We start from the raw sequence: 17,183 nt of genomic DNA, 5'->3' as shown, positions 1-17,183 counted from the left end.
CCATTTCAACCGTGGACTGAGTCCTTGTTGCACAGCTTGCTTCTGACCTTGAGCAAAGTCACTGTTTTTAAGGCTTGTTTCCTTATCTGTAAAACAGAATCATAACGGTAATATCCTTTCAGGCTGTGGTCAGGATTATAGAGATGAACACGTGTAAACTGCAAAGCCCTATATAAAGAAGATACCGTGTGGACACGAGGCACAGATAAATTTCCATAGAGCAGAGTTAAGGGCAAAAATTCTAAAAGCTTTCGAGACTTAGATGTGGGTTCCAACACCAACACCAACGCCACTGCTGGAAAGTCTGGACTTTAAAGCGAGTAAATTACTATTTTATTCCTCACATTCATCTTTTTGAGGAACGGGGATACTTAGAATCAAATGAAAGAACCTAAGCAAAGGAGACTACCCTTTTAGGTGCCCGTGCCCCCACCTCTAATTTTTCGAGATGTATCCTCAGTAAAAGGTGTTTACTGAGTGCTCTCCTATCTGCAGATATGCCAAGGCAAGGCAAGCGAGGAATCTCAATTCAATACACTCCGAGTGGAACCAGCAGAGATGCCTTAGTTCACTCTTGGCATGAAAACTAGGGTCTTCACCCAATAAGGACCATTCGAAGTTGGAGTGCGGGAGTCCACAGTGTCCTCACCACCGACTCGACAGGAAAGACCCTGGAATTCTTAATTAGAACCGGTTGCCATGACGACAGTCTCTAGGCAGCGTGGGCTGAGCTCTCGGTAGGGATTGCGGGTGGGCCGCCGCTGGACCCTGTGCGCGCGCCCGCCACCAACTTTCCCTCCAGACCGGCGAGGGGTGGCGCGCTCCGCCCCCGCCCCCGGGCCGCGCACGTCCGAGCTCGGTGGCGCGCACGCCTGCGGGAGCCCTCTCCAGGCAACCCAGTGCTGATCGCCGGTGCCGGTGCGGCCGTTCCCCCTCCAGTAGCGGGAGGCGAGGCTCCGAAGCAGCCCCCTCCTCCGGCTGGGCTCACCCGCCACCCCCTTCCCGGTGGACCTCGGGGCATGAGCAACGATGGCGGGCTGCATCCCTGAGGAGAAAACTTACCGGCGCTTCCTGGAGCTGTTCCTGGGCGAGTTCCGCGGACCGTGCGGCGGCGGCGAGCCAGAGCCCGAACCCGAATCCGAGCCCGAGCCCGAAGCGGAGCTGGCCGCGGCTGAGGCGGCCGAGGCTTCGGGGGAGGAACCGGGGGAGGACGCTGCGACAGGAGCCGCGGCCGAGGAGGGGGAGCAGGACCAAGACCCCGAGCCCGAAGAGGAGGCGGTGGAGGAGGAGGCGGCGGCCGAGGGCGAGGAGGAGGAGGAGGAGGAAGAAGCGGCGGCCCCGGGGCACTCGGCCGTGCCGCCGCCGCCGCAGCCCCAGCTGCCGCCGCTGCCCCCGCTCCCGCGGCCGCTGTCGGAGCGCATCACCCGAGAGGAGGTGGAGGGCGAGAGCCTGGACCTGTGCCTGCAGCAGCTCTACAAATAGTTAAGTAACGGGGCTCGGCCGCGGGTGGGCCGCCGTCTCCGGGTCGCCGGCCTGGGTCCCCGTCCCCGCCACCCGCGTCCCCGCGGGGCACCCGGGCGGGGTCCCCGCGCCTGTACCCGGTCCCCTCTTCCCCGGCTCTCTCGGCCAGCTTCCCGGCCACTTCGCACACCCTTCCCTGGCTCCTTCCTGCGAAGGTCTTCCCTCGCGTCTTGGGCTCCCCATTCTTCCCAGCGCCCTTCTTCCTGGGGTTCCCTCCCACCTTCGTCTGTCTGCCCTTTCCCGGGCTGCTTTCCTTGTTGGGCGGCGGGGACGCGCGACTCCCTTATAGACTGTGAGATGCCTTCCTGTGTAACCTCAACAAAGCTAATACCGTCCCGGTGGCCAGAGGAGCCCAGACCCCTAGATTTTCCGTCAGGTGCTCACGGTTGAAATGAAAAGGTCTATAGATGGCTTTCCTACGCGACAGCCTAGTACCATACTTTACAGGCATTTGACAGCTCATAATTGAGAGACACGGTGGGAAGGAATTGGGAAGGAAGGGTAAGTAAAACCCCACCAAGCAAGCCTTTAGGTGAAAAGATGCGGTCGTAATTCGTTGAAGTAGAAAATTCAGCCGGGTTTGATAAAATTGCAATTAAGTGCAGTATTTTCAGTCCATTAAGTAGATGGGGTGGGAGGTGGGGGGAAAGCAGATGGCTTAGCTACCCAGATGAAAGTCTAAAATAGAAAGGTCAAGGCTTTGCCTTTCATCTGAGTTCTGCTTTTTTATGGGCTTGAAATAGAAAGGGTTTACAGTTGCGTTTCTTTCCAAACGGAATTATTCCAAAATAATGCCTCTGCAAACACTGGTAAGCCCCAGAGTCGTTTGCCATTCAGCTAATAGTTGTAATGAAAGGTGTTACTCTGACCACCCAAAAAGTTTACTACTGCAAGATTCGCTGCAGCTAAGTTCAAACCCACTTCCTGGATTTCTCCAAAGCCTAAAAGAAGGGCCTGGAAAGGGAAGCTGTTTTGTCGTCGTCGTCGTGGCCGTCGTCTGACCTCGTAGACACCTGATCAAACCATTCTTCTGTTAAAGCAGCCGCTTTTCAAAGTGAAAAAGCCACTGAGCAGATCTGTAGAATTGGACCGGTGGATGCCACACTTTATAAACCATCTGCTAATTAATTTTAAAATAATGTTCAATTACCAAGGGAATATGTGTTTTGGGGAAATGCAAAAATAAAATGGCGTGTAATACCACCACCCAGGGGTAAACAGCATTAACGGTTTAGAGTATTTCTTCTTTTGTAAACTATCAAAGAAAAGGACCTACTGAATGCCATTCTTTCTACGTTATTCAAAGACACTAGAGCTTCTGCTAAAAATATAGTGGAAATCTTTACCAAAGCGAAGGGGTTTGTCTCAGACTAGTACTGTTTGGACAGTTTTAACCTTTTTTACGTGTGCACTTCCAGAATTGAAGGGACACAGTTTAAGCAATAGAGAATGCTCCCCTACCCTGTCGTCAATGTAGTACAGCCCTGAACACTTCAAGGCTTTTAAAATTGAGGTGTACATGATGGGCTGTACAAAATGAGATGGTAAGATGTGGGTTTTTTAAAACGTGAAAAGGAAACAAGATTAATATTAATGTACATATAAATTAGAAAAATGATTAAAATGCTAAGATGATCATCACCAGTGGAGAACAGAAGCTTGTATTTGAGATAAAACTAGCAAAATTAAAGTTAGAAAATATTATTTCCCCTTAAATCAGAGATTTTATACTCTGACTTCATATAAGGTAAGACTTTTTGTTCCAATGCTAGCAGAGAAAATGGCTGGCTGTTTATGTAAAGTATCTTTAAGGTCTTTAGTGGGTTAAAAGTTTCAAAATGTGTAATGACATATTTAGTTTTAATTCTTATTAAAAAAAAAAAAAAGGCTTAAGACTTAGTCACAAGAATCAGGACCAGCCAACCTAACTAGAGTTAGGTCATTTTTCTATTCAGGCATTTCATTTTACAGGTGAGACTACTATGCCTCTGTTCAGATTTTGGAATAAAATAAGTCATATACAAATGATTCCAACAGTTTCCAGCATAATCACTGAATCTCAAAACACCTTGACATAGTCGGAATGTTGACTTCTTAAATGTCTGAAGAAATACTTGGAAATAATTCTTTTTAAAAAATTTGCTTGTATATGGGTATGTGTACATGAGTGCAGATGCCTGTGGAGGCCAGAGGTCTAGAATTTTCTGGAGCTGGAATTACAGGCCAATGTGAATTGCCTACATGTGGAGGGGTCCCACCTCCAGTCCTCTGGAAGACCAGTAAGTGACCCCTAGTCTTCTTTCCAGCCCCTAGAATTCTGACTACAAATACTTAATGAAGACTTTTGAAAATGTGTATTTTCTCAGCCGGGCGGTGGTGGCACACACCTTTAATCCCAGCAGAGGCAGGTGATCTCTGTAAGTTAGAAGCCAACCTAGTCAACAGAGTGAGATCCAGGACAGCCAAAACTACCCAACACAGTGAAACCCTGTGTCAAAAATTTATATATATATATAAAATTTTTTTCCTCAACTTCTTCCAGTTTTTTTTTTTTTTTTCCATTCTGCCTGTTTTGGAAATTGAACCATTGGGCTCACCAAATGTTCTACCACTGAGCTATATCCCCAGCCCTAATTTGATAATTTGGACTGTGTTAACCAGTTTGATGATTAAGACTGTAGAAAAAGAAAATAACACTGAATTTGATGCCAGTTTATATGTCTAGTGTTTTCCTGTCAATATTTGAGAAATCTATAAGCTGCTAAGGGGATTGAGAGTCTCCAACAAAGAAATTAAAAAAAAAAAGTTTCTATTTGCCTGGTTTTTGTTGTTGTTCTTGTTACTGTTATTTTGAGACAGGATCTCAAAAGACAGCCCAGACTGCCCTTCAACTCTTGATCTCGCTGCCTCAGCTTCTCAAGATCAAGGATTACAGGCTTGGGCAATCAGGTCTGGTTTGAAGTTCTACCATGTTTTGTTTGAGACACTGTGTAGCCCTGGCTGGCCTAGAACTCACTCTGTAGATCAGGCTGCTCTCAAACTCACAGAGATCTGCCTGCCTCTGCCTCCCAATTACTGGGACTAAAGGCATGCAATCCAATGTCTGGCAGAAATGTTAATTTAAAAGTGAAGTATAGCCGGGTGGTGGTGGCACACACCTTTAATCCCAACACTTGGGAGGCAGAGCCAGGCGGATCTCTGTGAGTTCGAGGCCAGCCTGGGCTACCAAGTGAGTTCCAGGACAGGCTCCAAAGCTACACAGAGAAACCTTATCTCGAAAAACAAAACAAAACAAAAAAAAAAAAGTGTGGTATAGTAACCCATTTTTCTCCATGATTTGGTTCTCTCGACTTTGAGAATAGGAACAGCAGACATCTATCATTTCTAATCTTGGTAAACCCAGAAGTGATTTAAAAAACAGTTGTCTAGATTGTCTGGTGGTTGTAGTGCACACCTTTGATCCCAGCTCATACACATAAAATAAAAGTAAATCCTTTTTTGGAGAGATTTGGTCTTTTCACTATGTAGCTTTGGCTGCCCTGCAGCTCACTCTGTAGACCAGGCAGGCTGGCTTGGAACTCACAGAGATCTACCTGCCTCTGTCTCCTAAGTGCTGGGCTTAAACAGGTCGGCTACCATCTGGCCAAAAAGTTTTTTTAGAGTAATATTTAAGATAAAATTTTACCTTTAAACTTCAAAATGGAAAATTTGTGCATAGGTATACTTTGCTATATACAAACAACATGATGTAACATTTTGAAAAAATAATTTTAAAATGTCAGTACTCCGCCCCCCACCACCACCACCACCAATGAGAAAGAGCTCCTGTCTCCATCTCCCGAGTACTGGGATTTCAAGGTATGCCTTCATGCCTGGCTTCTTTTTTTCTTGGTAGGTATCTCTTCTACCATTGAGCCATATCTCTTGACCCTTTAATCTCAAATAAAAAATTATAACTGATACTATATTCTATTTGAATGTGAGAGTATGAGGCTACTTGTGTAGGTTAATAAGTCAGTATTGTGTACAACACAGCAATCCTATAATACAGTATTAAAGATCAATTGGTTTTAATCCGTGAGGAACAGATATGCTGGAGTCTTCTTGTAAAGCTGCGTGGTATCACATTTTCAAAGTAGTGGTTTTCTCTGTTACTCATCTCGGCTGGGACAGGCTTCCCAAGGGGGAAGAGAGCTAGCGCAGCGGCTGGCAAAGCTAAGTAGTTCCAGATGGCTTGCAGTTGCATTGGAGATGGCACTTTAAAATTGGTTCGGAAAACAAAACCATTGGTTAGAGACACTAATAATTCAGTTACGTTGAATCATGAATGACTTTGGGAGAGGTCAGAAAATCATTCAGCTTTGTTTCATTTTTACTTATATACATGGGAAAGTACATGGATGAAAATTATATCACTCCTTTCAAAAGTTAAACATTTTCTTATAAAAAATAAGTGTTTACTAAAAAGTGGAGAAAATTTACATAAGCAAAAAGGGTAATATAAAATACAGCTCAGCGTTAATCGTAGTTCCCGTCTTTCTCATAACCTTTGAGGCTGCTCTTCACTGTGAGTTTTTAAACTTCCTTCCTGTCTTCTTCATATTGATGCTCTATACGCAACCTTTTCAAGTCTACTTGACTTGTCTTTCATCAACATCGTGCTCTCCCCCGATTGGCTGTTGTGGTTACGCCAATGGCTCCCAACTCTGTCTCCATCCTTGCTTTGATTGCTAATGGAACAACTTCTACCTGGGTGTCTAAAAGGCTTCTCAGTTTTAGCATCCAACCTCCTCTTCCATCCCTAAAACAAAAACAAAACCTGGCACTCTGTACTGCGTTTGTTTGTTTTTTAGGTTGCTGGGGATTGTGTGCTAGGTTAGTGTTCTACCACTCAGCTATGGGCCAGCCTGAAACCTGCTCATCTTTGTAGCGAATCCATCCCTGATTTCTCTTCTGAGCCCTCACATTGGTTAATTTAGCCTCGTAAATATCTCATAAATGTGTCTCTTCCTATCCACACTGTCATTGCCATCGCTTGTCCATTTTATTCACCCTTTTGTGGCCAAAGTTGCCACTCTAGGACTAGACTATATAGTTTTTCTTTCTTTCTTTTTCTTTAAAATTTTATTTATTTTATGTGTATGTGTGCTTAGCCTATGTGTATGTTGGTGCATCACATACAGAGTTAACAGATGATTGTGAGCCACCATGTGGGTGCTGAGAATTGAACCTGGATCCACTCGGTGCTCTTAACCACCAAGTCGCCTCTCCAGTCTCGGATTATATAGATTTTTATATATATATATATATATATATATATATATAAACATTTAAGCCAGGCGGTGGTGGTGCACGCCCTTAATCCCAGCACTTGGGAGGCAGAGCCAAGTAGGTCTCTGTGAGTTCAAGGCCAGCCTGAGCTATGGAGTGAGTTCCAGGAAAGGCTCCAAAGCTACACAAAAGAAACCCTGTCTCAAAAAAAAAAAATCTTAAAAATACATACATACATACATACATTTATACTTGTGTGTGTGTGTGTGTGTGTGTGTGGCGTGGTGTGTGTGTGTGTGTGTGTGTGTGCGTGTGTGTGTGTGTGTGTGTGTGTGTGTGTGTGTGTGTGTGTGCGCGCGCGCACGCGCGCTTGTGGGAAATCTCCTTCTTCCATGTGGGTCCCAGGGATTGAACTCAGGTCAGGTCATCAGGCTGGACAGCAAACTTCCATATCCACTGAGCCTTCTTGCCAGACACAGCTTAATTGACATTAACTAAACTGCAAGGTTAAGGGCATAGTCCTAAACTTCCAAGTCAACCTAAGACTTGTGATCCCAACTGTAAAGACAGAGTTCTGACAAAGCTTAGAAGAAAGAGATCATATAAGACCGCCCTAATCTCTGAGACCAGCTGCAAGTTTGGGAGTTTCTCAAAGCCACTCTCAAATCCAATAATTCTCTAGAAAGACAAACAGAACTCATTGACCACTATGGGTATCGTTTATTGCAAGGACAAGCTACAGATTAAAACCAGCCAAAGGAAGAAGAGTACTGTAGGAGAGTGGCAGGTGTCAAGTGTCTTTATGTTCAGGGATGCCCTAACAACTTCTGTGACAAATATGTGGTGATATGCTCAGAGTACTAAAAACTAAGAATATCACCCAAGTCCCAGGTTTCAGAATTTTCATTGGCATTTGCATTTAGGAATATTTTTTTATGTAATCAGAGATTCTGGGGACTTAAAGGTTTCCTCCTAGGACTTGAGGAGTATTATGCCCAGATCACAGGGACACCCAAAAGACCACCACGGGGACCGAATCCCATATGTAAATGCAAAGAGCCTTTATTTCCCAGCTTGGTCTCTCTGTCTTTTGGACACAGCGGTGAGAGCAGAGAGCCATGAGCTCAGGTAGGGTAGGGTTTTTAATCATAGCAGAGGTTGGGGTGAGGGGATTTCCAAGGGTTCAGGACCTTGATTGGCTGACATTTGTCTAGGGATATTTGTAAAACAGAAATAGATGTGTGCTAGACCCAGGGACATCTGGACATCTTATCTAACCTTATCTAATGATTGGAATGTTTGGGATATCGGGCACTTCCCCTTAGAAGTAGGCCCTCCTGGATGGGTCAGCTTATGGCTTTTCCTGGGTCTGGGTATTGCCTGTCAATAAGCCTGTCACAGAAGCTGTGTCTGAGCCTCTAAGCCTGTAATGGCAGCTGTGTGGCCAAGCTGTTTTGGGCCCCCAACAAGGACAAGGTCTGGACCTTTCTTTAGGCAAAACCCAATTGTTTCCTATGTGCCCATTGCCAGTTATTCCCATTGGTCTCCAGATGAAAGGTGGTGAGGCTTTCTATCTTACTTCATCGGCCTTATCTCTGGAGTCATCCTCCACCCTACCCACTTCTAACAACTATACCCCCCGCTATCACAGACTACTACATTAGGGTGCATATGTTATCCTGTCTTTAATATCTGCACTTTTACAATAGTGTCTCTTTCCCGCATTGAGAATGCCACATGCTCCATCAGAGGCCAGCCTAATCTCTTGTGTATTGTGTAGGTGTCCATTTATGTCCATTTCTTTAGGAAGCCTGTCCTCCTCATCCCCACATCTATAATTAAGCGTCCCATCCATGTGCCCTTCCAGAGTACTCAGTGCACATTCCTTGTGCAAGCTCTTGTTTCGTCCATATCGTCTGAGAAACTAATGTTTATAATTCCACCATTTGACCGGTAGTCTACACAGTGAGGTGTACCTAAAATAATTCACAAGAGTGAAGGAAGAAATGGTAAAATCTATTATATAAAATATGAAATTAAGACAGGCATGGTGGTATGTACCTGTAATTCCCAGCATTCTGAAGATGGAGGCTGGAAGATGGCCTGTTTGAGGCCAGCCTGTGCCATAGCAAGTTTAAGGACACAGAGCAAGACTACACCTCCAAAAAAGCAAGAGCTGAGTATGGGGATATAGCTGAGTGGTAATTACTTGTTTAGCATAGGGAAGACATTCAATTCAATCCCCAGTAGTGCCAAGAAAAAAAATAAAGAAATGAAGTGCTATTAATATTTGCTGTAATTATGGAGATTGGTCATTTGCTCTGCATGCAATTGATTTTGTGGAAAACCTGAGAGCTGAGAGGCTGACAGTGTTGCATCTTCTCTAATTGTCAGGATATTGTAAACTGGTTCAACTGGGCCTGATTAAATAGATTTCAGGGTTTTATGTCCTAGTTTAACATTTTTTAGTTCTCATGAAATGGACAAATAACTTAATTTTTTTTCAACAATTAAGAGCTGGAAAGATAGCTCAGAGTTAAAGTCCCTGTAATGTAATAAGTCCCTGTCTATAATAGGACAGGTGTCCCCTAATGCCTACAACTTCAGCTCTGAGGGCTTCAGTTTCTTCTTCTGGCTTCTCTGTGTGTACCCCACCCCACAAATACATACATATATACATACATACATATTTAGTAAAATAAATGAATAAAATAAAAAGTCTAAAATTGAACTTTGTAACACAAGCACAAAACATGTTCTCCTTTTCTTAGTTAATATAATTTTTCTAAAAAATAATATGCTTCAGAAATGAGCTGAAATGCAAGGAAAAAGATTGTGTAATTTTGGTATATAAGAAATGTATGGGCCTAATGGTTGGTGGTGGCACACACCTTTAATCCCAGCACTTGGGAGGCAGAGGCAGGCGGATAGAGATCAAGGCAAGCCTGGACTACAGAGAGTTCCAGGACAGCTAGGACTGTTACACAGAGAAACCTTGTCTCAAAAAATAAAAATATGTATGAGCTGGGCATGATAGCACGTACCTTTCATTTCCATAGTCAGGAGGCACAGGCAGGTGGATCTCTGAGTTTGAGACCAGCCTGGTCTACAGAGTGAGCTTCAGGACAGCCTGGACTGCAGAGTGAGACCATGTCCCAAAGGGGGGGAAAAAAAAACAGAGGAGGAAGTCAGGAATGTGGCTCAGTGTAGCATGTGTAAGAACAAACAAACAAAACAAAGCCAGGCATGGTGGCACATGTCTGTAACCACAGTACTTAGGAGGCTGAGGTAGGAAGATGGTGAGTTTAGCTAACCTACACTATAATACCAAGACCCTGTGCATTAGTTATTTTTCTCATCACTGACAGAATATCTGACAAAAGCAAGAGAAGAAGGGAAGGGAGGGTTTATTTTGATTCACTGTTTGAGGATGTAGTCTACAGTCATGGGGAAGTTGTAGTGTACAATTATAGGAAAGATGTAGTTTATGGTCATGGGGAAGATGTAGTCAATAGTCATGGAGAAGATGTAGTCTACGGTCATGGGGAAGATGTAGTCAACGGTCATGGAGAAGATGTAGTCTACAGTCATGGGGAAGATGTAGTGTACAATTATAGGAAAGATGTAGTCTACAGTCATGGAGAAGATGTGGTCTACAGTTATAGGGAAGATGTAGTTTATGGTCATGGGGAAGATGTAGTCAACAGTCATGGGGAAGATGTAGTCTACAGTCATGGGGAAGATGTAGTCTACGGTCATGGAGAAGATGTAGTCTACGGTCATGGGGAAGATGTAGTCTACGGTCATGGGGGCAGGAGAATAAGGGAGCTGGTTACATTGCATCCACTGTCAGGAAGCAGAGGAAAATGAATGCTGGTGTCTCACTTGTTTTCTGTTATTTACTCTGGGACTCTAGCCTATGAAATAGTGGGTCTTCCAATCTCATTTAAACCAATCTAGAAACTTCTTCACAGACAGACCCTGACAAGCTGACAGATTAACCATCATATGCTATCAAAATCTGCTGGCCTACCCTGTGTGTATATCTCTACATATATATATATATATATTTGTGTGTGTGTGTGTGTGTGTGTGTGTGTGTGTGTGTGTGTGTGTATGACCAACCGGAGGAAAAGGATTTATTTTAGTTTACAGTTTCATGGTTTAGGTGTGACATGTTCTATCTGGGCAGATCAGAAAATAGAAATGTTGAGCCAGAACTGGGGCCACCTATAACCATCTAAGCCCTGCTCCTCTATCCCTGTGTCTACCAGCTAGGCCTCATTCCAAAAGGTTCCACAACCTCCCAGAACATCACTGTAGCTGGGGATGAAGTATTCAAATGCATGAGCTTATGTTGCACATTTTACATTCAAACTATCTTTTTCTGTCCCTGTTCCCATAGGCTCATGATCTATCTAGTAATGCAAAACATATTCAGTCCAACTTCATGATTTCCATAGTCTTACAGTTGCAACACTGTTCAAAAGTCCAAAGTCCCTTCTAAGATGCAGGCAATATATAATACATTCTCTCTCTCTCTCTCTCTCTCTCTCTCTCTCTCTCTCTCTCTCTCTCTCTGTGTGTGTGTGTGTGTGTGTGTGTATGTGTGTGTATGTGTGTGTATTCCAGCTTGAGCATATCAATTTTGCCTCATCTATATTTCACACATTTCCTTTCTCATCATATTCTATATAATTTTTTTAGTGAGTGTTCAGTAATTAATCTGAATTCTATTGAACATGTTAGGTATTCCCAACTTTTGGTTATTTTGATGATCATCCTTTGAATAAGTCTCTCATTTTCTCCTTTCTTTATTTCCTTTTTTTGTTTTGTTTTTGCTTTTGTTTTTTTGTTTTTGTTTGTTTTTTGTTCTTTTGAGACATTTTCCCTGTGTAGCCCTGGCTATCCTGGAACTCCCTCTGTAGGCCAGGCTGGCTTTGAACTCAGAGATCCACCTGCTTCTGCTCCCAAGTGCTGGGATTAAAGGTGTGCATCCTGGTATCTCATTTTCTTAAAACTTATTTCTAGATTGGGATTGCTATATTAAAAGGTATTTAATCTGGGTGCTGTGGTTCATGCCTTTAATCCTAGCACTTGGGAAGCAGAAGCATGTGGATCTCTATTGAGTTCCAGGACGGCCAGGGCTACGTAGAAAGACGCTGTTGCAATCAAAACAAACAAACGAACAACAAAAAACAACAAAAGAAGCCCAACGAAAAAGATTTTTACATGTTTTAAGGCTTTTGATACCTAGTTTTAAACTGTCTTCTAACATGGTTTTACTATTTTACTCCTGAAGCAGGTATTTTTGTCATAGACTTCTTTACAGTGTTTGGGTCGTCAACAGACTGCATGTACGATGTTGGTACCATGAGGTTACATTGTCCAGTGATATTATAGCATTTTAGAGTAAGTACACTGTATGATGTTTCCACAATGATGAAATCATCAATGAGTCATTTCTCAGGATATATCCTCATTGTTCATTCATTTATGATAGCATAAGAAAATGAATGTGGGTATTATGAACTAATTTATTGAAAAAAAAGAATAATGAAACAAAATGCCAATAAATACATTATTTAGGTTTTTTTGTTTTTTGTTGTTTTTTGTTTTTGTTTTTGTTTTTGTTTGTTTTTTGTTTTTAGACAGGGTTTCCCTATGTAGCTTTGCACCTTTCCTGGAACTCACTTGGTAGCCCAGGCTGGCCTTGAACTCACAGAGATCTGCCTGCCTCTGCCTCCCACATTATTTAGTTTTAATATTTATTACAATTTCAACTGTTTTAAGGAAGTGAAACACTTCATATGGAGCCAAGTATGGTGGTGCTTGTAATCCCAGCACTCAGAGGCTGAGGCAGCAGATTGCTGCAGGTTCAAAGCCAGCCTGGAACACAGTGTGAGGTACCCTGTGTCAAAACAAACACTTCATTGTAACCCTTTCTCACATTTTCCCTTTCCTTTCCAGAGGCAATCTTTGAATTCTGGTGACTTATCCCTGTCTGTGCTTATGTTTTTACAGCACAGGATTTGGTCAATACATGGTGAGGTTTTTGCTTTTTGGTAACTAGCATTTTTTAATTTTTATTTATTTTCATTTTATCTATATCTATCTGTCTGTCTGTCTATCTATCTATCTATCTATCTATCTATTTATTTTCAGAGCTGAGGACTGAACCCAGGGCCTTGTGCTTGCTAGGCAAGCACTCTACCACTGAGCTAAATCCCCAACCCCTTATTTTCTTTTTTAAATTTTATGTTTATTTATTTGTTTGTTTGTTTGTTTATTTATTTATTTTTTGAGACAGGGTTTCTCTGTGTAGCTTTGGAGCCTGTCCTGGAACTCACTCTGTAGACCAGGCTGGCCTCCAACTCACAGAGGCACACAACCTGCCTTGCCTCTGAGTGCTGGGATTAAAGGTGTTCACCACCTCCACCCAGCCTGGTAACTAGCATTTTGGAGACCTTTCAAAAGAGATGTGCCCAGTAAATGTATTTCTTTCATCTCCGCATATTTATTAATATATTAGTAAGTTATACTAATTATAAATGAATACATTCTGAAACTTGGAAATTTGAACATAATGGTAAACTCTTGCTTGCTTGCAGCCCCATCAGTAGCAGAGATGGATCTGTGTTCCATGGCTTCAGTGAGAGACCCAGGTTGATAGAAATTTGTGGTGATGTGCAAAGTTGCTCTAGGCATCAACAGCCATCAGTCAACCACTAGAGACAGACAGGTGTTCCAGGGTTTTAGAGGCCACGCCTTAGAGGTAGCATAGCTATATTACTTTTCTTCCTGTTCCATTGGCTAGACAAGTCATGTGACACCATGGCCTGCTCTCCACAACAAAGGAGTATGGGAAATGTAGTCTCTGGCATAGCAGTTACTTTCAAGAAACAATTCTACATTATGGAAAAAGAATACAAAGCTGGTGGATAGCTGGTAGCCTGTGCCCTACAGATTCCCTACACTTTGAATATATCTTCCTGTACAATTGTTCATAACTTTCTTAGCTGTGTATCTAGAAGTGGAATAGTAAGATTGATATTTTGTGCATTTTGTATCTGGTATCACCAAATCACTTTGTCTAATAGCACTGTATGAGAGATATGATTTCCTTATATTTTTGCTACTATTTAAAGTGGTTTATTTTATTTTATTTTATCCTCTGTGATGGTGAGGGACTCTTATCCCCTGGGAACCACAGGCCCTGAATAAACCCTTCCTTCTATAAATAAATAAGTATATAAATAAATAAATTTAATTTTATGTGTGTGCTTTTCTTGTGAACATCTGTGCACTGTGTGTGTGCCTAGCGCCTGGGAAGACAAGAGAGGGTAGTGGTGTAGCAGACAGTCGGGTGCTGCCTGTGAGTGCTGGGCCCTTGAGCCATCTCCCCAGCTCCTCCGTTGCTATTTCATTTGCAATAGCACTTTATTTTTACACAGCTGTATACCATTATTGCTGTTGATACTTGTAGAGACAAATACTTTTGGCTGGCTATGATCGTGACTTAGGACATTCTAGAAGAGGAACCAATGCCTAAATTTCTAGACCAGGTCTATCTAGCAGGTTACCCGATTTTGTTTGTTTTGTTTTTCTTCTTGAGTGACTGAACCCAAGGCTGTGCACTTACTAGGCAAGCACTTTATTATTGAGTTAAACACCCAACCCCTCTATCCAATGGGAATGTAATATGAGCCACATATATTGGGGTTTTTTGTTGTTGTTGTTTGAGACAGGGTTTTTCTGGGTAGCCCTGGCTGTCCTGGGACTCGCTCTGTAGACCAGGCTCATGAATATTGTTTTCAAGTTTCCACTAATCACACATTAAAAAGTGAAAGAGCTGGTGTGGTGACTGTAATCCCATCATGCAGTAGGCTAGAGGACTGCTGTGAATTTGAGGCCAGTCCAGGCTATACAATGAGTCCAGCCAGGATTATATACGGAAAGCCTATCTTGAATAAAAGCAAAAAAAATGAAAAGAAAAAGATTTAGTCCTAATAACTTGTTTAACCAGAAGTACCCCAAAAATTTACATTTCAATCCATAATTTACATAAAATGTTGATAAAATTCTTATTTCATGTTTTTTTAAGTTCTTTGTATATCTTAAAATGGTAACATAGTTCTATTTATATTTAGACACTTAATGGCCACAGGATGGTCAGTGGCTACGCTAGCAAACTGTACAGGCTTAGACTTAATATTTTTTTAAAGGCTGGGGCTGGAGGCTTTACTCAGTGATAGAGTTTTATCCTCCATGTGTGGGACCCCTGAGTTTAATCCCCAGCACTGGAAAAAAATAGCACAACATAATAAGCACATAATCATAGAGTAATGTCTCACTTGTTCCTAGGTTTCGGTGTTTAGAACAGTGTATCTTTGGGGAGCCATTTCAGAAATTCTCTATACCACCATAGAGAAGCAAGATGGAACATTTTAATTATTTTGTTTGGAAATCTTTTAATTTCATTTCTAAATGAAAACAAAATGTTCTGCTTCCATTCCCACAAGCCTGGTCCAAGCCACCATCCGGCTACAAAGCACCAAATAATTTTCCATACCTCAGAGTGTTGCTTTTCTGTCTGCTTAAAACACATCTCAGTGTCTTCAGCTTGTAGCCAGGGCTGACATGTTGATGCAGGCCCTGCCAGAGACTGCTCCTGGCTGCCCCATCGCGTCTCCCTCAATTCCCTCAATTACCCGTGTTCCTGGCCAGTAGCTATGCACTAATCCGAGTGATCCTGATGGAATGTGCGGACCCTGGGAAGCTTGTTCGTGCCTCTGTACCTTTATTTTCTTTGCCCAATCAGCTTTCTTTTCCTTCTCTTTTACTGCCCAACTGGTAGGTTTTATTCTAAATATCTCTTCCCAGTACAATTTTTCCCTTCTAGCGTAAACAGATTACATTTATTTGTTTGGTTTTTTGTTATATGAGTGTATTTGTATGGGCATGTGTTCGGAGGTCACCTGAAGGTCAGAGAATAATTTGTGGTAGTCAGTTCTTTCTTTCCACCATGTGTATTCCTGGGAGGGAGCTCTGGTCATTAGGTTTGGTGACGAGCACCCTTATTGCCTGAGCTGTCTGTCATCAGTACTTCGTTTGTTTTTTGAGACAGGGTTTCTCTGTGTAGACCTGGCTGTCCTCGAACTCACAGAGACCCACCTGCCTCTGCCTTCCAAGTGCTGGTATTACAGGCATGCGCCGCTGCCGCCACTACCACCCGGCTTATCAGTACTTTTTAAAAAGAGTATTATGTTGATACTGCCCTTGAACTTGCCATGTAGCTGAGGATAATATTTAACTTTTGATCCCCCTGCATCTACCACCTGAGTATTGGGATTACAAGCATGCACCACCACTCCTGGTTTATGTAGTGCAGGGCTCTGTTCATCTTAGGAAACCACTCTGCCCCCTGAACTGTACCCCCAGCCCATGGGCTCTGTGGTGTTTTTGTTGTGGTGGTGGTGGTGGTTTGAGACAGCTCTCATATAGCCCTGGCTCGCCAGGATGCCTTTGAGTTTCCGGTCCTTCCTCCTCTCCCCTAGTTCTGAGATTACAGGTACACACACCCACTCCTGGCTTCAGGTGGTAATGGAAATGGACGGCAGGACTTTGGGCATGCTGGACAAGTACCTTACCAACTGAGTCACATCTCCAGCCCAAAATACAATTTGTCACTGGAAAGAAAAGAGAAGAGAAAAAGAACTCAAGCCAGGTTTGATGGATGGTAAATGCTTGTGAGCACTTGGGAGGCTGAGACAGGAGGACTAGAGCTTGAGGCTGTCATCAGATATTAGCAAGACCCTGTCTGGGGAGTGGGGAAACCACTTTTGCTCGGGGCATTGTCTAATTCGGCTTGGAAAATAAAGGCACCTCTGTTTAAGATAAAGTTGTCAATTTTGTGGCAGTCAGCATTGTCTGCATCCGACATGATTGTAGCCCTTTTAACAGTAGTGGACTGTCCTGACACAGCGTTACTGAGAGTTGGCTTAGGCGCTGTTTCATATTTGTTTCCTCCTTTAACCGCTGCAGAAAATATATGTATTTTATTAGGAAGTAATTTTACAAATGAGAAAGCCAAGGCAGATGTGAAAGAAGTTTCACAATCAGTATGTCCGCGTGCCATTGTCTAGCAAATCTGACATAATGGATGGTGGTTAATGGCGACCATTTTATGATTATCATGTTACATTACAAATCTATTTCCTACCAAAGAAAATCTTAGTGAAGATACAAATGTAACAGTTCGGGCTGGAGAGATGGCTCAGAGGTTAAGTGCACCTCTTGCTCTTCCAAAGGTCCTGAGTTCAATTCCCAGCAACCACATGGTGGCTCACAATCATCTGTAATGAGATCTGGTGCCCTCTTCTGGCCTGTGG

At 43.0% G+C, this 17,183-nt stretch overlaps 1 protein-coding gene across 1 annotated transcript in view; it reads left to right on the top strand.

The window, feature by feature from the left end:
* The first annotated feature begins 834 nt into the window (after positions 1–834).
* The window catches only part of Ppm1e (protein phosphatase, Mg2+/Mn2+ dependent 1E), a 140,655-nt gene continuing 124,306 nt past the window's right edge, over positions 835–17,183 (top strand). The window contains exon 1 of the mRNA XM_036195494.1: positions 835–1,481. Coding sequence (XP_036051387.1) covers positions 1,030–1,481 — 452 coding nt within the window. The 5' untranslated portion in view covers positions 835–1,029. The remainder of the gene's footprint in view (positions 1,482–17,183) is intronic.

Source organism: Onychomys torridus, chromosome 8 (genome assembly GCF_903995425.1).
Source record: "Onychomys torridus chromosome 8, mOncTor1.1, whole genome shotgun sequence".
Lineage (NCBI taxonomy): Eukaryota > Metazoa > Chordata > Mammalia > Rodentia > Cricetidae > Onychomys > Onychomys torridus.
The sequence above is the reverse complement of the archived record's forward strand: the minus strand, read 5'-3'. Positions and strand labels throughout refer to the sequence as shown.